The sequence below is a fragment of the Chrysochloris asiatica genome, unplaced genomic scaffold (genome assembly GCF_000296735.1).
Source record: "Chrysochloris asiatica unplaced genomic scaffold, ChrAsi1.0 scaffold00294, whole genome shotgun sequence".
In the NCBI taxonomy this organism is placed as follows: domain Eukaryota; kingdom Metazoa; phylum Chordata; class Mammalia; order Afrosoricida; family Chrysochloridae; genus Chrysochloris; species Chrysochloris asiatica.
The window spans coordinates 3,324,725-3,347,781 of NW_006408812.1; the positions used below are offsets into that span (position 1 = coordinate 3,324,725).

The window sequence follows — 23,057 nt, forward strand, 5'->3', positions numbered from 1 at the left end:
AATACTCCTTAAAAGTGAGGATGGTATGGTACCTTGAATGGTATGGTACTTGACATGGCTTTCCTATCTGAAGTGTCTTAGTTCCCACCAAGTGATTGGGTGAGATCATACAAATAAGGTGCACAGGACTTTAAGGATGGAACTGATTACTTGTGTCCTCCAGCTAGGTTTAAAAGGGACCATCTTTGAAGCAGAGAAGGAAGATCCCAGGATCATCAAGAAGGAAGAGCATGAGTGGAGTGTGAGATACCTACCTAGTAAAGTGGTGACAACAGAGATAACGGCAGAGATGGTGGCTTGCAGAAAAAGAGTGGCTGCAGACTCTAGGCCCATGGACTGGGACAAAGGCCAAAGGACCACATGGCTGAGAAGCCCAAGACAAGAGCAGGCCTGTAGGCAGTATGGCAGAGAAAGGCGTTCCTGACTGGAGAATTCACGGAGTTTGTGAGTATTATTATGAGTCCTATGTGGCCACTGCAATGGATTATTGAATTCAAATATGAAGTAGAGGGTTCTGTGGAAGGGATGGTTAGCATCAGAATAGGGCAAAAAGGTTGTAGGGTAGAAGTATGTCTGACTTCTGCTTCATGGGAATTGGCCTTGGGACTGATTTTAAATTTGATTCTCAAGATGGGGAGACTTGTCTGTTTTAGTTGGATAGATTGTCAGAAGGATCGATTCCTGGAAAAAGACACCATGCTCAGTAAAATGAAGGGTCAGTAAAAAAGGGAAGAACTCCAACGAGATGGATTGACACAGTGGCAGCAACAAGGGACTCAAACGTAGTAACAATTGGAGGGATGGTGTAGGACCAGGCAATGTTTCATTCTGTTGCGCATAGGGTCACTGTGAGTTGGAAGCAACAGGATGATACCTAACAAAGTAACATCTGTTCCATGTCCAACCACATACACAATTCTAGCACCAACCCTGTAAAGCCTATTTTATTAAAAATCTGAGGCACAGCCTATTAAAGTACAAAACAAGACACCTCAAAACCTTAAGGGGGAAATCTTGCTACCATCAAAGAGCCAGGAGTGGAATGTGCCCTTTGGATCAAAGATTCCTGTGCACTGTGCACCTCCTTGGTCTAGGAACAGAATGCTGTGACACCACAGAAGTAACAGAGGAGAAGCAGAGGAGTGGGAACAGTAGAATCAACAACAAGATCTTAGGACAGAAAAGGATTCCCAGCCTACAGAACAAGTAAAGCTGTGTGACTTTGGGCAAAAGGCTTGCTTGCAGAATGTCTTTAGGCACTTAATTGACCCACAGAACTAGAGTCCACTGCCTTCAGAATGAGGCTTATGGTACATTATTGTGCCCTGTGAGCACTTGTACTGCCATTGAGTTGCTTCCAACCCATAGTGACCCTTTACAGGGTTTCTGAGGAACAGCTGAGGTGCTTAAACCACTGACCCTGCAGTTCAAACAGCTTTGCGTCTGGCACATTAAGCCACAGTGCTACACCAGGACTCTGGGCACTTACTGTTGTTATGTGCCGTGGAGTTGGTTCCGACTCATAGCAACCCTGTACAGGGTTTCCAAGGCTGTAAATCTTTATGGGAGCAAAAGCCTCATTTTTCTCCTGCGGAACAGCTGGTAGTTTCGAAATGCTGACCTTGAGGTTCACAGCCCGATTCGTAACCACTACGCTACCAGAGCTCCTTTGAGCACTTACTAGCAGCCCTAAAAGAAAGCTTTGTATTGCTGCTGGAGCAGGACAGAAGCCAGGCCAAGAGACCAAGAGCCAGAGAGAGGTCTGCCTGAGGGCGTGGCAAAAGGAGGCTGTCCTGAACATACATTTCTTAACACTGAATTGCAGCCTGTAACTTTCCTAATAAACCCCATTACTGTGAGTATGGCATCTGAGTTTTGTGTGGCCAGTGCAATGACTTATTGAACCCAATTAAGTAGAGTGCTGTGGGAAGGATGGTTGATGCTTTTTCTGTTATTGTTGTTGCAGGAATGGAACTCATTTGTTACCTAGAAATTACCTACCTATATGTAATACGGTGTTCTGGTATGGCACTGCGGGTTAATGCGCCAGACTGCAAAGTCATTTGAATCGCAAGGCTGGCGGTTCAAGCTCACCAGTCACTCGTTGGAAACCCTATACAGGGTCGCTATGGGTCGGAATCGACTCGATGGTACTTAACAACAACAATATGGTGTTCACACAATGTCCAAATCACATAATGTTCTATTTCATAGGACTTCTGGTGTGGTGCTGTAGGATCAGTACTGGACTGTGAATCCCAAGATCAGCACTTCAAAACTACCAGCTTCTCCTTGTGAACTCTATACAGGACTGCAATGAGTCAGAACCAACTTGATGGCATTTAACAACACTGTGCCCATTAAGTGATGGATGACTATTAAAAATGCAAATTTCTTAGACTTAAATAAACATTAGTAAGTAGAAAGGAAATACAAGTGTTTAAATCTTATATAATTTAGAAACACATACAGACTATACTGCCTGGGAATGATTTGTTTGGAAGATAAAATGGATGGACTATAGGCATGAAAACTATAGTTTTTCTAACAGTTTGAGTGTTTAAAAACAGCAGCTAACATTTACCAAGTACCTATTATAAACAAATACACACAGATATCACCTCATGTAACCCTTAAAACATCCTACAAATTAACTATTATCATTTTAACAAATAACACAAAACAACCTGAAGTTCAGTAACTTGTCTGAAGTTGCAGATCTACTACAAAGTGATAAGGATAAGATTTTAGCTTAGGAAATCTACCTTCTCCAAAGCCCAGACTCATATACACTAGGCTAACATGTAATCTGTATCAACACAAAAACCTAAGGAAGAAGCCATGTTTCCTATTCTCCAGCTTCTATCCTGTCTATCCTTATTTTCATGTCCCATTATTTGGAGGCATATTCGTCTCCAACAAGAAAGGGTCTGTACATAGCTGTGGAGTATTAAATGGCCATGGCAACAAATTCTGAAATCAAGATACTTTAATTAGAACAAGGGTAAGAGAAGAGGGTGGATAGATACACTGCTGTGATCAAATAAATGATGTACCTCTATGATGAAAGAAAGACCTGTGTTTTCTGTGTATGGCAAGAAATTCATTTCAATAGTCATTTTCAAACATTAAAAGTGTTATGTAGGCCCACCCATCAACAAATGAATGGACAAACACAATGTGGTAAGTACATATAATTAAATACTATTTTGCTAGTAAGAAAGATAAAGTCTTGATACATTCTACAATACGATGAAGCCAGAAGACATATGAAATGAAGTAAGTAATCATTAAATGCTGTCAATAAGTTGTATATCTATAAAAAGTTGAACTGGCTAAGGTTGAATGACAGATGTGTTTATACGAAAAACAACAAAGATATGTTACTGAGGTGGCTCATGTACAATGAAACACCTCATGGGCTTACTTCCTTGGTTTGGAGACTTAAGTCATGGTTTTATGAGACATCCCAGTTAACTGGAATAATAATGTGTTTAGTGCTTCTATTCTACCCTCTTGGTTCATTGTACAGTGCCATAGGCCTTTAAAGCTTGCAAAAAGTCATCCAAGGCACAAGTGGTATCCATATGCCTAGAGCAACAGAAGGAAGAGAAGCAAGAAGGCTGCAGTTAGCTGCCTTGGTTCTGACTCTAAGAGATTGTATGTGCGGTCTCTTACCGCATTCACCATGTCTACCCATTTCATGGCAGGTCTTTCTCTTTCTCATTCATTATCTACTTTTGAAACATGATAGCATTCTCAAGGGAATGGTCCCTCCTGGCAATATGTTCAAATGAAGTGACCTCTCAGCATGCCAGCTTCTAAGGAGGACTGTTGCTGTGCTTCTCTAAGACAGATAATATTTAATCTCAGGAAGTAGAGAAAATGGAATCGGTGACTGATGAAGAACTTTATGAACAACAGCTTCCTTTGCTATGACAGGAGATCTGCATGGTGGCTTCTACCATTACGGAACATTTAGATAAAAGATTTTAAAAAAGAGTCTTGATCAGGAGGAGGAAACTCCAGAATAAAAACTGAATTTTCATGAAATTCAGTGTTTTTGGAGACATTAAGACTCAAACCCCTGGAAACTTAATATGACTAGTCCTTTAGCCTTTAAAACAAAAATATCTACTGAAGGCTTCTTAAAACTAAGCAATAGTGTGGCATAACTAGCAAAGAATGTCTTCGTGGAAAATTGTGCTCTTTAAGATATATCTAAGTGTGAGCAAACTGACAACAGCAATTTGTAACACTAGACAGAAAACATAAAAGGCAGTGAGTTTATGTCAACAGAAGAGAAAAAACTCAGAAAAGGAAGGTGAGAATGTAATCAACTCAAAGAATGTAATCAATGTCACTGTATTGTATTTAGAATCTATCGAGTTGGTATGTACTCTACATTGTATATTAACAGTAACAAAATAAAAAAAATTTTTTTTAAGTATCTTGTTATTAAGTACTGTTGAGGAGGCTTATAATGAATGACACAGTAAAGGGTTTCTGAGGAGTTATTATTAGTGGCTTTGAACTGCTGACCTTGTGGTTTGCAGTCCAGTGCTAATCTTACAGCAGTACATCATAAGTCATATATTGCTCTTGTTGTTAAAGTGCCATTGAATCATAGTGACCCTATATAGGATTTCTCAGGAGCAGCTGGTGAGCTTGAGCCTCTGACATTGTGGTTTAAACTGACCTCAAGGTTTAGTGTTTATACTACAGTGCCACACCTTATGTGGCCATGGAGGCGGTACTGACTTAATAGTGACCCTGTAAACGGTTTCAGAGACTGTAAATCTTTACGGGAGCAGAAAGCCTCATCTTTCTGCCGCAGAACAGCTTATAGTTTGGAACTGCTGACCTTGAGGTTCGCAGCTTGATCTGTAACCACTATTGAGCTCTTTAAAAGTCATATAAGTAGGGACCAAAAAAAATCAGCAGTACTGGGAGGTCTTTGCAAGTTCTTTTGTTGATCTTCAAAAACATTTTTTGCCTTCTTGATTAATATATTACATCTGTCACTACCAAAAGTAATACTAAGTAGAACACAGTATCATAAATATCTTAATTTCCACTACTGTACTGGTTAAGCAGCACTGGTGGTGCTGTGGGTTATGCGCTGCGTTGCTAGCCACAAGGTTCAAACACACCAGATGCTCTAAAGAGGAAAGATGAGGCTGTCTGTTCCCAGAAAGAGTCACAGTCTCAGAAACCCTATTGTCAGTTGAGTGGGAATTGACTTTGTAGCAGAAGGTGTAGATTTAGGTTTCTGAGCAGCATTGTTGTTGTTAAGTGCTGTCAAGTTGATTCCAACCCATAGTGACCCTGTACAGGGTTTCCAAGGAGCAGATGGTGAGCCTGAACCACCAACCTTTCAGTTCAAGTGATTTTGCAGTCTGACGCATTAGTCCACAGCACCACACAAAAACAAAACTACATAACAAATATGTACTATGCTATTTGCTTTAAATATATATATATTTTTTTCATTTACTGTAGTTTTTACACAGTATGCATGTTACACATTTTTGTCAACTGTGCAACACCCCTGTACAATTTTAATAAGTGCATGATGCTGTGTGTTTTAAGTGTGGGTGAATTATTTACACGAGCACGTTATGTATAAGAAAATATGATAATCACAATTATAACGTTGATACTATACATTGGGATCCTGGTGTGGCACTGTAGGATAAGCACTGGACTATTAACCACCAGGTTGGCAGTTCATACTTACAAGCCACTCCTTGAAACCCCTATGAGTTGGAAGTCAACGACATGCAACAACAACAACATATTACTGCCCCCATTTTCCTGGTGAGAAGTTCTCTAGGGTTCAGAGAAGTTACTTGCCCAAGAGCATGTTTCTGCCCTCAAACCAGACCAATTCATGGCAATGCCATGTCACTGCTCCACAGGGCTTGTGATAGCTGAGATGTTATGTCAACTTGACTGTACCAGGATTCTCAGTGGTTTGGCAGTTGAGATGTAGCTATCCCTTTATGATATGATCTGATATAATAAACCAATAAGAGAATTAATGGTAGAATACACCACCACCCTGATGTAATTTACAGGAAATTCCCAAGTGTGTGGCATGCAACATCTTATGTAAGAGATAAAAGGAGAGAGTTGAGCAAAGAAAGACTGACCTACTACCACCAAGAGAGAAGAGCTGGGAATGGAGTGCATGCTTTGGATCTGTGGTCCCTGTACTTTGAAGTTCCTAGATACAGGGGAAAATTGATGCAAAGATATATGGAGAGCTTCAAGAAGCTTCAAGCTTCTGAGTCAACAGATGCTAAAAAGACACCATGAGCTTTAACCCAGAGCCACGAAGAGAAAGTCTTCCCTCTGAATATAGGACTTCTAGTCTCCTATATATGACAGAATAAATATCTGGTTATTAAAAATACCCAGCTGTGGTATTTCTGTTACAGGAGCATTAGAAAACTAAGACAAGGTTTTCTTGGCTGCAATCTTTACAGAAGCAGTTTGATAGGTTTTTCTTGCACGTAGATTCTGGGCAACGTTGACTACAGACTTTTAGATTAGCAGGCAATTACAAAGTACTTAGACCTCTCAGGCTTCTTTTAAGGAGCTATCCAAATCCATGTCTTCAATGATAAAATTAGTATCAAAATCTAGGTCTGATTCACAGCTCAGCCCTTAACCACTACCTTGTTGTTATTGCTGTTATTAAATGCCCTCAAGTCGGTTCCAACTCATAGCAACTCTGTAAAGGGAGGGTTTCCTAGGAGTGTCTGGTGGGTTTGAACTGCCTACCTTGTGCCACACTTTTATATACATAGTATAAAAGAAAAGGAGTCCTGGTGTGGCGCTGTGGGCTAATGAGTCAGACTACAAAGTCATTTGAACTGCAAGGTCAGTGGTTCAAGCTCACCAGCTGCTTCTTGGAAACCCTATACAGGGTCACTATGGGTCGGAATCAACTCAATGGCACTTAACAACAACAACATAAAAGAAAAAGTTAACTCTATCTCTTACCTACAAATGCTATGATCAAAACTAAGTTATTGATTATTTTTCTGAGTACTTCACAATACCTTAGTCATCCCACACATGCAAGGTTCACATTACATGAAAACGTTTAAACAGGATTGGTGGTGGTGATGCTGATGTGCATAGAGTCAGTTCCGACTCACTCACAGGGACCCTGTATAGGGTTTCTAAAGCTATAAATCTCTTTGGGAGCAGAAAGGTTCATCTTACATGTTAAGAACTACAGTCCAGAACTTCTGAATTAGTTAAGTATTCTCAATAGGGTACTTACTACAACTATCTCCAAACTGAAAGGTTTCTTACTACCTCCAAAGGTTGGGGGGGGGGGGGAGCGCGCTGGTGGGAGGGATGATTTTAAGTTTTGTGAGATCATGAAGAAAATGAAGCAGCAGGTTATTATGAAATGATTTGTTAAGAAAGAAAGAAAAAGAAAAAACATGCTAAAAAAGTTACTAAGGTTTTTTCACAGAGTAACAAAAAAATCATGCTTAAATCTCTTGATACAGAATATAATTTCAGTTATTTTGAAAGGTAAAACAGGTCTGAAGTATACATGATACAACCGAAGCATAAATAACGTCTAGCTTGAGTTTTCAGTGTAGAAACAAAGGGCTAAAGATACTTGTGTGAAGTAACTGACCAACAGTTTATGTCCCATAAGTGTAACATGGTTGCTGAAAATATGAGGAGGTTTCAAAAAGTTTGCAGAAAAATGGAATTAAAAAATTTTGGAATGTTTCCAGAACTTTAAAAACAGTAACCTCAATACTACATAACATTTGATATCATCAGTAGTGTATATCCAAATTACTAATATATTTACAAATTAGTTACTTAGAGAGTTCATCAAACCACAACTTCAGAACTGATGTGCGTTCAAATAATTGTACAATGGTTTCACATTTTTTTTTCAGTTAAACTAGTTTCAAGCAGACGGATTTTTAAATAAATTGCTAAAGTTTTAGAGATGGCTATATCTTTGGCAGAAATAAAATAGGCAAAATACTGAGATAATTTCCCTCAGCACTGTATATCCACTCACTTATCGACATAGCTATGTTCCAAAGACCAGGTTATTATATGCAAAAATCTGTTATGTGAAAATGAAGGATAAGAACATCAGATCACAAAACAGAGTATGACTACATCATTCCGCAACTGCAAAATTACATCATAACATATCTGTCAAACCACTAAGAATTGTGGCTTAAGAAAGTTGACACATAAACCTTAACCATTACAGTACGCCTCACTCTCATGTCGCACCTTGGTGTTTGTTATTGCCAGATGTGTACTGTTAATACACAAAATACTGGGGAAAGTATATTTTTACTATTGTCATAAATGTTAAATGTAAGATGAAACTGTCAGTAAGTAAGGAAATAGGTGTGCTTTTAACTTCAGGCAATTCTAATTTTGACATTTTAAAATAAAGATAATCAACTTACTTATTTTTCCCTACAAACAAGGTTTTAGGATATATGACATGTTGGTATGTCTCTAGAGCTCCTGTATCTCTTAAAGGCAAATTTTCTTCTTTCGCAATTCACATAAAATTATAAAATAAACAGTTAACAAAATTTTGCTACAAAGAATTTGTTTTGTTAAGAAAAAGATGCAACTATAATAGGCTACATACTTCAATTTAGTCTTCATATTTTCCGCTATGCCAATAAATCCTTTCCCAAGGCAAGAAAACTACTTCATATGTTTCTATAATAAGCAGCCAAGTGTCTGGCCAGTACACCAAGTAAAAATTGCTTATGCAACTCTTACGTTGGCTGAAAAACAAAAACAACAAATTTCACCCCCTAAAAGTGCATTTAAATAAACTCTAAAGGAAGTATCTACATAGAATTTGGAAGTTAAAGGTTAGTCTATATCAGATGAACAATTTAAAAAAAAAATTTTTTTTTCACACTGAAAAAAAAAAATTGTTCTCATCTATTACACTTCATCAAAAAAAAAAAGAAACAAACAAACAAACAAAAAACTCAGTCCACTGTTGTTAAGTTCCGTCGAGTCGGTTCCGACCCATAGCAACCCTATTACAGGGTTTCTGAGGAGCAGCTGGTAAGCTTGAACCCACCTTGTGGTTCAAACGGATTATACAGTCTAGCATTAACCCACAAAGCCACACCAGGATAATTTATTACTTGATCATACTATTTACAAGTAACAGGACTTTGTGAATGTGGGTTTAGGTGAGAAATTTTTTAAGTGATGCAATAAAGCATTTGACTTTTAAAAATCTAAATTATGATAAAGGAGACTCAACTGGGTAAGTCTTGTAGAGTGAAGAAATCTCCAAATCCAATGCTGGAGAACAAGAAGCAGCAGCTCCCACTACACTTTTAGGAGATGAATTTGCTGATATGGCCATAGTTCTTTCTATGCAACAGAGAAAAGAGCTTCTTTGTGGGAACTGCATCACGTTTCCCTACACCATCCCATAGCACCCTAGAAGGGTACAGAAAAGATTGTAGCTTACTATAAAGGCCAGTAATTAATCATGTCTTGGTTTTGATTTATTAATCAATGATCAGGCAAATCCTGCTTAGATCATTAGCTTAGAAAAATATCAGAATAAAATCAACAAAATTAATTAATTTTACTGAGACCCTAGTGCTAATCTTATTAAAATGCCTATCAGATACTGTGACAGATATAACTCATTGTTAAAGTTACATAATTTTACACAGTATGGATGCATCATATCTTATTTAACTATTCTTGATATTGTGAACAATGTTGTTCCCATGTTTTCGTCGATATACACAATCATACTAAACAATTTTGTACCATTTTAAAATAAAATATTTTAGACATTTCTGAGTACTCAAATTGTAGAAAAATAAAATTTTAAAGAAGTTCAAAATAATTTCCCCTCTCCCCATCTCCAAAACTAAGCAAATGAGTAGTCCATAATTACAAAGTGTCATTTTAGTATGTACTAGCTGCTGGATAAAGTTTTAGTGAAATAATTTAGTGTAGGTTTTCTGATTAAAAATTTCACAGGGTGTTTTAGTGAGAGTACCAGTTTAAAGAGATATGTATACTTTCAAATGTAATCTGTTTAGTAAACGTGTCTGTCCTTTTCCTTTCTGTTGTGTTCCCACTTTCAAAAGGAGATTTAAAAATCAAAGGTTCTTTTAAAGAACCTTAAACATCTCATCACAGACACAGAATATTTTAGTCATTTCATTTTACTTGTGATTATAAATAAACTGGCTATGACAAAAATTTTTTTTATAAACTGATACAATAAAGCATGACTGATTTGAAATCCCAAATTCACGTGTTATTGTAAAGTGCTACTGAGTCGATTCCGACTCACAGTGACCCTGTATAAGATTTCCATGAGTGGCTGTTAGGTTTGAACAGCTGAACTTGCAGTTAGTAGGTAACTAAGTCCAGTGCTTATTCTACAGTGCCACACCAGGACTTCAGAATGTACTGCTGTTGTGTGCCATCAAGTCAGTGCCGACTCATAGCGGTTGTATATAGGGTTTCTCAGAGTGTCTGGTGGGTCTGAACTGCCAACCTTGTGGTTAGCAGTCCAGCGCTTATCCTACAGCCGAATATTTGAAACCATCTTTTCAGTTTTTGAGATTATCATCAAACAAGGAAGACAACGGGTTACATAAATATAACAATTTTTCTCTTCCAATTTATGGTAATATTGTCATTGTTGCTGTGTTAAGTCGGTGCCGACTCAGAACTATGCTATATAGAACTTCCAAAGGTGTACATCTTTGTGGGAGTAGAAAATCTCATTTTTCTCCCACTATAATAATATAAGCAGAACAAAATACCTTGTTAGTGGAAAGGGGGAAATCAATGAAAATTTCATAAACCACTTTATGTGCCATTATAGCAAACTTTGGATTTCTCGTCAAGCAACTGCTTTCATATCACTTCCATATTTAATTGTCCTAGCCCAACTACAGAACTAAGTTCAGAAACATTATACAACTAAGATTAAAAAAAAATTTTTAAGTTTGTACAACCAGTATTACCTTTGGTTTAGAATGGAAGGTTGTTCTATGTTCCATCCACCTCCATTTCCAGTGAGCATGGTAACTTGTTTCGTCAATTTATTTGAAATGTCTTCACATTTGTTCATGAGCCGTATAACTACATCCCTTTCTTGGATCAGTGTTTTACAATTCCATATCAAATCTTCTGACAAGCCATTTGTCTTGGACATCTTTGTAAACTGTGAGATGAAAAGAAAAATAATTTACTAATTCAAATGCAGTAAATAGAGTGACAAACTAGATTTCTTTCTTTATGAGGGGAGAGAAAAAAATCTGTTACTTAAACTAGTTAAGTGCTAAAAGAAGATGGTTCTTCACTTCACTCACGTCCACATGTGCATTCCCAGTGCTTCACTTGATATTCTACTGTTACTTCAAACTTACTATGTTGAAATATTTATTTACCTTAAGGAGAAAAATCTTACGTAAATGCCAATGTCTCCCATCAAATCTCTAATTCAAATCTGATTTATTTTTCTCATTGCCAAAGGTCAGTAGTTTGCTCCTTGAAGTTTGCTTCCATAAAGATTTATAACCTTAAAAACCCCACGGAAGACAGTTTTACTCTACCCTATAGGGTTGCTTAAGGAGCTCTGGTAGCGTACTGGTTACGAATCAGGCTGCGAACCAGCAGTATGAAACTACTAGCTGTTGCACAGGAGAAAGATGAGGCTTTCCGCTCCGTAAAGATTTACAGCCTCAGAAACCCTATACAGGGTTGCTATGAGTGGGAACCGACTCCACAACACATAACAACAACAACATAGGGTTGTTATGTGTCAGAATGGACTTGACTGTAATAGATTTCATTTGGTTTATAAATTGTTTTGTATGAAAACAGAAGTGAATTACTCTCTCAAAATGCATTTGTATTAGTGGCTTCCAGGGACTGGTTCAGAGAAGGAGGGCAGTAGAGGAGTGATAGTTACTGTTTAGTGAGTACCGAGTTTCTGCTTGGGGTAACGAAAGACAACCTGAAATGATAATGGTGATGGTTGTACAGCATAGTGAATGTAACTAGTTCCACTAAAGAAGACATTCAAACAGCAATTTTTTTGTTATATTCATTTCACTATAATAAAAAATTTAAAAATATTTGAGTTTAATTTTCAAAAGCAGACACTGACTTCCCTATACTAAAGTTAGGATTTTATATAAATAGCTAAATATAAATAGCTAAAAAAAAATTCTAAGAACATTATAGAAATATGTTTAAGTGAAAATATTAGAAAGCCCAACAGGTGTTTGAAAATTAACCACCTTGGTGGGGGGTGGGATATCCTATAATCTAGAACTGACTACATGAAACTAAAATAAAACCATCTGTTATGATAACCACACATGAGTTTGATTCATATCATTTTTTACTTGGCATATTCTTCCAAGTTACAACATGAATCACATTAACAGTTCTAAATAATTCCTGAGATAATATAGTATTTCTAGATTTGCAAAACTCCAGTAGCAGAAATTCAACATGTTTACTAACATGATATACTAAACTAATTTCATAAAGATGTAATATATAGCAAATAATTTACTTTTAATCTAAAATAGGTAAGAAAATAGTCCATATATTCCAAAATCACTTCATTAACTTAATACAGGCTTTGTTGTTGTTATGTGCTGTGGAGTTGGTTACGACTCATAGCGACCCTGTACAGGGTTTCCAAGGTTATAAATCTTTAGAAAAGCAGAAAGCCTCATCTTTCTCTTGGAACAGCTGGTAGTTTCAACTGCTGACCTTGCAGTTTGCAGCCCGATTCATAACCACTATGCTACAAGAGCTCCTTAAGAGGAAGCAAAAAATTATAGTTCACAAAATAACAATATAAATAAATCATTTGTACACTACGATATCATAAGGATAGCATTTAGTCACAATGTGATGTTCTCCTCAACTTTGTGCTTTCTAAAGAAAACAGCTTAAAACAACAGGATAGATACAAATCAGTGCCCTTAAGATTTTAAGGAGATTATACCAGCGCTTTTAATTAAAATACTTTCAGTTTAAAAAGGACCAAAATATTACAAGTAAAAACTTCCATTCACATCCTATTGTGGTCTGCGTATGCGTGAGAAAGAACAAAAACAAAACATGAAAAAAGGGTCCTAGGTGTTAGGAACTATTTTAACCTTTTATTTATTAACTCATTCAATATTCTTAACAACTGCAAGTTAGTTCACAATAATTATCAGTCCATCTGAATAAACTACGGTTAAATTTTCAAAGTTACAAAGATGGATAAGAGATTCCAAAATCCATGTACATACTACTATAACAAGTGGCTCTCTAAATAAAAGAATTGTCAAGATTGTAAGTTAAAAAAATAAACAGTCCTAGTCTCATGTCATTTATGATTATTAAGAAAGACAGATTAACAAATTAAAGAACTTAAAAAAGGAAAGAACAGAATTCCATGGGAACTTAACGCAGAGGGACTACTCTAATCTAGGATTTAACAGGTTAAAAAAAAGAAGAATTCAACATGCCAGATTCTAGAGTGGTAAGAGAAGGTAAGAAGGTCTAATTATTTTAATGACTTATAAATTTAACTTTTAGGAAATTGTTAAGTGCTGTTGAGTTGGTTCCGACTCATAGCGACCCTGCACAGAGTTTCCAAGAAGCAGCTGATGGGTTTGAACTGTCTAGTTAACCTGTTTAGAAAGATCATTTATGAAGACAGCATGAAGAAGGCTTCCAAGACAGCACAGAAATTACTGAAAAGATTATTGTATCTTTGGAGGTGAGAGGAAAGAGTGACCTGGGTCAGACAAGTAAAAGTTTCATGATATTTAGGAGGTAGAATTCATTAAGTGTGTGCACAGGAGTAAAAGTGAAGAGTTCAGTAGGATTCCCGGATGTCTAGCTTGAGACACTAAGTGGCTCGTGGTACTATGGACTGAGACTTACTCAGATGATGCAAAACAAATCTGAGAGAAGTATGTTTCAAGATAAGAAGTTCTGGTGTGGCACCATAGGGTAAGTACTAGACCTCGAGGTCAGTTTGAACTCACCAGCTACTCTTCAGAAACTATACAGGGTCGCCTATGAGTCGGAACCAACTTGGTGACAGTAACAATATATGAGGGGGCCTCAAAAAGTTTGTAGAAAAAAACAGAATTAAAAGATAGGTAGTATTTGCTGTTTTCTTTAACTTTATTATTAATGCTGAATATAAAACTGCTCTGAAAACCTTTACTCAATACACAATTAGGAAAAAAAAAAGATGGAATTTTTCCATGAACTTATTGAAGCCCTCTCATATCAAATTTGACGTAGCTGCCAAATTTTGAAGAGGAGAGGGTAAATGAGTAGTTAAATAAATAGTTTTGGAAATTAAGGAAGAGATAAAGGATGAGGAAAAAAATTCCAGATATCTGCACATGAGGCCATCAAAATCAAAGGTGTTGCTGAGATAACTGATGTAAAATTAAAAGCACATGGAATTAGATTGAAAGAGTGAAAACAATCTTGAAGAACATCAAGAATTTTAAAATAGATTGTGAGCGATTGATTTTATTGATGTCAATAAACTATGTATGTGTAAAAAGTTGACTTGGCAAAAGTGTGATAGATCTGCAACAACATAAAGCATATCCTGAGACTGCGTATGTACTACCAAACACTTCATAAGATTTGGTTCCTTGGTTTGGAGGGTTTAGGGTCATGATTTCAAGAGACATCCCAATTAATTGGCCAAATAATAAGCTCAGTATTTCTGTTGTAATTCCTAGTTCTCTGAGTAATGCCTGAGATCTCAAACACTTGCAAATAAGCATCCAAAGCACATTTGGTCTTTTGGCTGCCTGAAACAAAAGAGGAAGGGAGTCAGAAATAGGAGAAAAAAAATGGAATATGTGGCTAATTTCCTCCCAAAACTGACTTCTTTACTATAAGAACTACTAGGTGGCATCCAGCTACCATTACTGAATATTTTGATCAAAGATTCTACAGAAGAATCCTGACCAAAAAAAAAAAAAAGATGGGGGTGGTGGTGTTTAAAACAGAATAGAATTTCACATTTTCATGGAGTGTAGCATTTCTCAAGCTACTAAATCGCTTTGACATACCTTTAAACCTTGAATGAAAAGCACTCTGAAGTCTTAAAACTAAACAACAGCTTAAACTATTCAGTACAAAACTAAAGCTGATACTTTATATTTGGGGTTACTGTCTAGAAGACTAGTGATGAGTAATCATTTGCTATATACATAGATTACTTTTACTTCCTGAAAAATGGAAAAGAAAATGAAATAGGACATGAAGAAGTCTCATATACGTAAATCACATTGCTGCTATTTACAAAAGCAATACTAGACTCAGTGTATATACTCACAATGAGTTGAGGACTCCTCAAAAAAGCAACCTCAACTTTCAATATTTTTTATTTAATAAGAATATGACAGTAATCTTGAGATTTTTAAAAAGGTGTGCTATTTAACCTAACGGGTCATTTGGGAAAAAATTAGCATAACATGACTAGATGTGCAATGATTAGATTACTATTGTCTACTTCTGAACAGATTCTTGAAATATAAGAATTCTATTATACCTGAAGAAATAACAAAAATGATGATTACAAAATTGTTTTTTAAAGCTATTCCAAATTAAAAATTTTTTTCCTTTCATTTTACTTTCCTTTATATATATATGTGTGTGTGTGTGTGTATACACACACATACATACATAAATTTAAAAAAACTGATTATAGTCATTCTGAAACCACTAGAGTGAAGAAAGAAGAGGCAACCAAATGATTTGTTTGAGAGCTGGAAAAAAAAGGGAAAGAATTTTGCATATGAACAGCAACATTTAGATGGTAAAAGGGAAAGTTTTTTATAGACAGTTCATAAGAAAAGAAAGGACTACTGTCAAGCACTGGATTGTTAACCATACATAAGGTTGGGAGTTCAAACCCAACAGTTGGTTGTTTTATGAGAGAAAGGTGAGGTTGTTTGCTTCTGTAAATACTGACAGTCTTAGAAGCACTATAATACGGTTGCTATGTCACCGAAGACCCACCTGAAAGAGGGATGTCATCTGCCATCTGCATTTCCATTGAGGTCCCCCCCTCCCCCCCCTAGTAGACATAACAAACTGTCCCTCATCTGATTATTCAGTAATGCTTGTTAGTAATCTCATACATGAGCCCTGGATATCCACAGACAAATGTAAAAACCTTCCCTAAAAGCCGAGACTGTAAATTCCAAAAAGGCCAGTCCCCACCCCATCCAAAAAAAAAAAAAAAAAGCTAAAGAGGATAGAGAGAAACACTGTAAACTGATGATATATGGAGGGGATAATAATCAATGTAATGAAACAAGCTATATGAATGGTTGAATGTGAAGCTGATGATGTGCCCTGTAAACTTTCACTCAATCCAAAATAAAAACATTTAATTAAAAAAAAAAAAAAATAGGGTTGCTATGAATCAGAATTGACTCTATGGAAGTGTCGTGTGTTTTTTTTAATACTAAGAAACCCATTCCGTAGGATTTGTATACTGTTTAAATAAAGACTCTCTGAGATGCTTCCAGGAGTCCCTGGTGCCTCGGTGGTTACAGCACTCAGCTGTGAATGAAAACATCAATGGTACAAAACCCACTCTGCAGGAAAAAAATATTTGGTAGTCTTTTCTGTAAAAATGTACAGACTTAAACACCTTTTAGGGCAGTTCTATTCTATCCTATTTTTTTCTGTAGGAAAAAAAGGTTTGGCAGTCTTTTCTGTAAAAATGTACAGCCTTAAAAACCTTTTATAGCACAGTTTTAGTCTGTCCTATTTTTTCCTACAAAGTGAGTTTGAACCATTGATATTTTCATTTGCAGCTGAGGGCTTTAACCACTGAGCCACCAGGGGCTCCTTGAAGCATCTCACAGAGTCCTGGTGTGGCACTGTGGATTAATGCACTGGACCACAAGGTCACCTTGAACTGTAAATTTGGTGGTTTAACTCACCACAGCCACGCCTTCCTATGAGTTGGTACCAATTCAAAGGCACTTAACAACAACATTCTGTCCTATATAAAGTCATTATGACTGGAATCAACTAGACAGCAGTGGTCCTTTCTGGTGTTTTTTGCTTAATGAATTACTGAATCTAGGCGTAATGTACCAATAGCTGCTAGTGTTACAAAACAGAAGAATCAGACAGCACTGTTGCCTTGTGAAAGAACACATGACCAACTATGCAATAGTATCAAGACGGAAAAATTAGGCTTCTAATGATCATTTTATAGACTACTGGGCCCACAGGAACATGATACAATAAAAAAAAGTACAATTCATGGCATAAATGAGATAAAGGGAAGTTACAGGACAGATGACCTTGTTTCTTCACCAAAGATACAGTAGGAAAAGAGTGAGATGAAATGAAATAGATTAAAAGAAGATTAAACAACTATCAGGATATCTCAGTATGTTGGACTCTCATTTGAATCCTACTTAAAACTTGTAAAAATTTTACAAATCTTTAAGACAACAGGAAATTTGACAACTTAATGGCTAGTTTTTAATATTAAGGAAAATTTTATAATCTTTTTTTTTTTTTTTTAAATTTCAGTGTTACTGTGGTTTTGTTTGGGAGAACTCTTCAGATAAACATGTTTAAACTTTTACAGATAAAATAATAAGAATTATGAGATTATACTCAAAATAACAAGAGGGATAGAAGTGGATGGGTGTACAACTGAAACAAGAGCAAAAATAAACTAACTGAAGCTGATACTGAGTATATGGAAGTTAATTATAACAACTGAATTGTACATGCTTAAAATTCTTACAGTAACAAACTACAGAGCAATGGGTAAAGGCTGATTCTTAATTCAGGATCCTGCAGCAGTTTGAGTTGACTACTGAGATTTTTTATTTTTTTAAATTGTAATTGTAATTTGAGTTTTACATTCAACAAATCATATCCTTTGTTTCATTACAATGCTCATATGACCCTCGACGTACCATCAGTTAACAGTATTTCTCTCTATGCATTTTAGCTCTTTTTATTTTTTTAAAACACTCAGGCATATAGAATAATTTAAACCACCAAAGGGCACATTCTGCAAGCATGCCTCCTGGTTGCCAGCTCTCCTGACTACTGCAACTTTTAATGGAATTTGACTTTTTGAAATCAAAATTTCAGAGCCATTTAAGTTCTTGGAACTTCCCCCTCTTTCCTTATCATAAACAAGTCAACTAACTTTAGACATAATCCAAATTATTACTGCTGGTTTGGAATAAAGATAAATCTGACAATTATCTAATTATTAACTATTGTTGTTGTTGTTAAGTTCCATCGAGTCGGTTCCGACCCACAGCGACCCTGTACAGGGTTTCCGAGGGTGTAAATCTTTACGGGAGTAGAAAGCCTCATCTTTCTCCCGCGGAGCAGCTGGTAGTTTCGAAGCGCTGACCTTAAGGTTCGCAGCCCAATTTGTAACCACTACGCTGATATAAAACATCACTAGACAGTTTTTGGAAAAAACAATACAACATTCACCAAATGATGAAATCAGGCTCAGCTGGGAATTCCAGAACACTTCCCTGTGCTTGTTCGTAAGGAACCTGAGCACAATAGATCAAGAAGTAGTCTCTTCTAACAGGACAAGGGGATACTGAATGGTGTAAAATCAGGAAAGGTGTGTGTCAGGGTTGTATCTTTTCAGCATATTTATTCAATCAGTATGCTAAGCAAATAATCTGAGAATCTGGATTATATGAAGAAGAAAGCGGTACCAGAATTGAAGAACATTCATTAACAAACGGGGATACGTAGATGACACAACCTTGTTTGCTGAAACAAAAGAGGACTTAACAGTTTGAGGACTAAGGTGTGCCTGACCCATGCCATGGTATTTTCCTTTAAATCATATACATGTGAAAGCTGGACAGCGAATAGGAAATACAGTAAAAGTGTAAGAATATGACATGTGAATTATGGTGTTGCTGAAGAACACTGAAAGTACCATAGACTGCCAGAAAAACAAACAAATCTACCTTAGAAAAACTACAGCCAGAATCCTTAGAAACCAGTCCCTGGAGAAGGACATCATGCTCAGTAAAGTGGACAGTCAGCCAAAAAGAGGAGGACCCCCCAGTGAGATGAATTGGCACACTGGCAGCAACAATGGCTTCATTGTGAGGATGGTACAGGAATGGGCAGTGTTTTGTTCAGTGGTGCAAAGGGTCATGATAAGTCAGAACCAACTGCTTAACACCTAACAATAACAAGTTCAGTTATGACCTTAAACCCTATATGCCAAGAGCTTAAATAAAACTAAGCTTGGTTCTCTCTCACATAAATTACACCCTGAGGAAGTAGAAAAGATCTGGTAAGGTGGTTCCCAAATCAAGGATTCTTCTCTTTTTCAATAAACTCAACATGTGGTTTCTACCATCAAACGGATATCTCAACCATTAGGAAGAAAGGACTCTTAAACATACATCCCAAAAGTCTCATACTTCCGCTTAAATCTCATTGGACACACTTTGCCACATTACCACAAGGAAAGCTGAATACATAGTCTTGATATATAGTGATATAAGTGGCATGACACATAACTGCTAATTGAAACCTTGGAGGTTCAAACTCACCCAGCAGCTACTCAAGAGAATGACCCTGCTGTTTGCTACAGATTACAGTCTAGAAAACATTAGCAGTTCTGTTCAGTCACATGGGGTCACTTAAGAATTGAAATTGACTTGACAGCATCTAATAACATTGTGTCCAGTCATGAATCTGATAAACAGCCCAGGGGAAAATGGAAAGAGAGAGCCCAAACTGGTTTGACCCAAGAAAGTTTGCTTCAATATAACTTTAGTTGCAACCCTATAACTGCTTCCTGAAGAGAAAAAGCATTTTTGTTACTTAGCTTTACACACAAAAATTGTTGTTGTTGTTCTTAGGTGCCATAGAGTGGTACCAACTCATAGCGACCCTATGCACAGCAGAACAAAACACTGGCAAATCCTGGGCCAACCTCACCACTGTTGCCACGCTTTAAGTCCATCAATGCTGCCACGTGGCCAATGCATCTCATAGGGGGTCTTTCTCTTTTTCTCTGATCCTCCACCTTACCAAACATGATATCCTTCTCCAGTGACTGGTCCCTCCTGACAATATGTCCAAAGTAGGAGAGATGACGTTTGGCCATCCTGGCCTCCAAGGAACACTGTGGCTGCACTTCTTCCAACACAGATCTATTGGTTCTTTTGGCAGCCCATGGCACTTTCAGTATTCTCCTCCAACACAGGAACTCAAAAGCATCAATTCTTCTATGGTTTTCCTTATTCACTGTCCAGCTTTCGCATGCATATGAGGTTATTGAAAATACCATGGCTTGGGTCAGGCGCACAAAAATAGTGCTTACAAAATCCAAAGTACCTTCCAATACATACTCCATTAGCAAATAACGTTACTGAAGAGCATATAACATATGATCCTCTTTATGTAATATGAAATACATAAATCTATGTATGAATAAAGGAGCTCTGGTAGCATAGTGGTTATGAATTGGGCTGTGAACCGCAAGGTCAGCAGTTTGAAACTACCAGCTGTTCCGCGGGAAAAAGATGAGGCTTTCCGCTCTCCTCAAGATTTACAGCCTTGGAAACTCTGTACAGGGTCGCTCTGAGTCAGAACCGACTCCACGGCACAAAACCACCACCATGTATGAATAGAAAGGTGTTCAAATATGTCTCAAAACAGGGAGCATCTTGAGAGAAGTTTGTTATTGTTGTTATGTGCCGTGGAGTCGGTTCCGACTCATAGTGACCCTGTACAGGGTTTCCAAGGCTGTAAATCTTTACGGGAGCAGAAAGCCTCAACTTTCTCCTGCAGAACAGCTGATAGTTTCGAACTGCTGACCTTGAGGTTCACAGCCCGATTCGTAACCACTACGCTACCAGATTGTACCTTGATACAAGTTTAAATGAGCTTTATTTTCTTTGTTCTTGAATGTACTGTTTAGTTTACACTCAGAAAGCAAATGATTATTTTTTAGATGACAGACGTTATTATTGTTTTCTTTAGATGGGTGAGAAAAGAAACATAATTGCTCCTTATTGTTGTTGTTATGTGTCATCGAGTCGCTTCAGACCCATAGCGACCCTGTATAGGGTTTCCGAGGGTGTAAATCTTTACGGGAGTAGAAAGCCTCATCTTTCTCCCGCGGAGCAGCTGGTAGTTTCGAACCGCTGACCTTAAGGTTCGCAGCCCGATTCGTAACCACTACGCTACCAGAGCTCCTTTATGGATAATAATGTGAAAAATGATCTCAATATGGCCTTGGTTATAATCTCTTCAATTAAAAGCTACAGTATCACTCCAGGGCCTTTTTTTTAAGAGTCAGAAACTGAAGTACCTTTTTTTGCCACACTGTGTCACTCTTGCCATATGAATATTTTTGAATTTATACAGGAAAGGGAAATTTCTTAAAAAACTGATTGAATTCTCAAATTCTTTACTCTCTACCCAATAAGCAGCATTCTTGAGGACAGATCTGATTTACTACTATAAATACAGCTAGCTTGTTATATGTGTGCTTTTGAGTCAATTCTGATTAATAGCGACCCAAACTACCCTAAAGAGTTTCCGAGGCTGGAGTCCTGGTGTGGCAGTGTGGGTTAATGCGCTGGACTGCAAAGTCAGTTTGAACCTCAAGGTCAGGAGTTCAAGCTCACCAGTTTCTCCTCAGAAACCCTATATAGGGTCCTTATGGGTTGGTACCAGCTTGAAGGCACTCAACAACAACAAATCTTTAAATGGAAGCAGATGCTTAGGTCTTTTCTCCCTCAGAACCACTGGTGGGTTCAAACCAACCACTTTTGGTTAGCAGTCAATCACTTAACAATTGCACCATCAGGTCCCCTTAAAATATTTGGCAGAAGTCTGCAAAGTACATGGTAAGTTGGAGGCCATGCTTCTCAGAATGCATTTTAACTTTTCATATCAACATTTATCAAACATATACAAATTAGTAAAAAGCCTGAGTACAGTAATCTTATATACAAATTTTACCAAAGCCACTCTATTGGAAAGGAAGAATTAGGCAACACAATGATTTATGCAACAAATTTACATTGACATTGAATAATATTATCAGGTTAAGCAAAAGAGAAAATCTGTGGTTTAAATTATAGTAGTTAGGAATAGCGTAATGAAAAGCACAAGTTGTTCAACAGGAACTAAACTCTGGTGGCGTAGTGGTTAATAGCCTGGCTTCCCACAACTAGCCACTCCAAGGAAAAAAGATGTGTCAGTCTGCTTCCATAGAGATTACAGCTCTGGAAACCCTATGGGACAGTGCTAATCTTTCACACTGGGTAGCTATGAATCGAAGTAGACTCGAAAGCAATGCAGTTATTTCAAAAGCAAGAAAAACTGCACTTTCATTGATCCAAATGTGAAAGACGTAGAAACACATATGAACAGCTTTCAGGTTGAGCTATTCGTAATTAAGTTATTCACAAATCTTACATTGCTCAGGATAAACACACTACTATTTTGATTAAAGTGCACACATGCAATGTAACAAAATCATCAGACATATGATGGGGCTTTCAGAAAATTTATGGAAAACTTTCATTTTTTATTCCATTTTTCCATGAACTTTTTTATGCAAACTCACAGTATTATCATGCACTTTGCTTTGTATATGTCTAGACAAAATTCAGTAAATGGTTGAAATGCTGCCATCAAGTATGTGAAATCTGCCATAAAAATTTCAATTTTACTCTATTAACCATCCCGATTTTAAAACAAATGACACTCTTGGCTTGCTACTTTTTGAAAGTCTACCTGATTTAATGATGGGGTTTATTTACAATGAACACTTTTACTGCTATTATGCAGAAAAACTATAGGTAAATGGGAAAACTATGAAAAAATTTAACAAGCAATATTCAAATTTGATTCAATGAAAAATATAAAAGTTGTAAATATAAAACTCTCTTGTAATATTTTAATGTTACTATTTTCTTTAAATAACCAAG

General features: G+C 36.9%; 1 protein-coding gene across 2 annotated transcripts in view; it reads right to left on the bottom strand.

Annotated features, from left to right (window-relative positions):
- SMARCAD1 (SWI/SNF-related, matrix-associated actin-dependent regulator of chromatin, subfamily a, containing DEAD/H box 1) overlaps nt 1–23,057 on the bottom strand; it is a 142,999-nt gene that overhangs the window by 41,683 nt on the left and 78,259 nt on the right. For both annotated transcript variants that reach the window (XM_006874700.1, XM_006874701.1), the window contains one exon: nt 11,046–11,245. In XM_006874700.1, the coding sequence (XP_006874762.1) occupies nt 11,046–11,245 (200 nt within the window). The remainder of the gene's footprint in view (nt 1–11,045; nt 11,246–23,057) is intronic.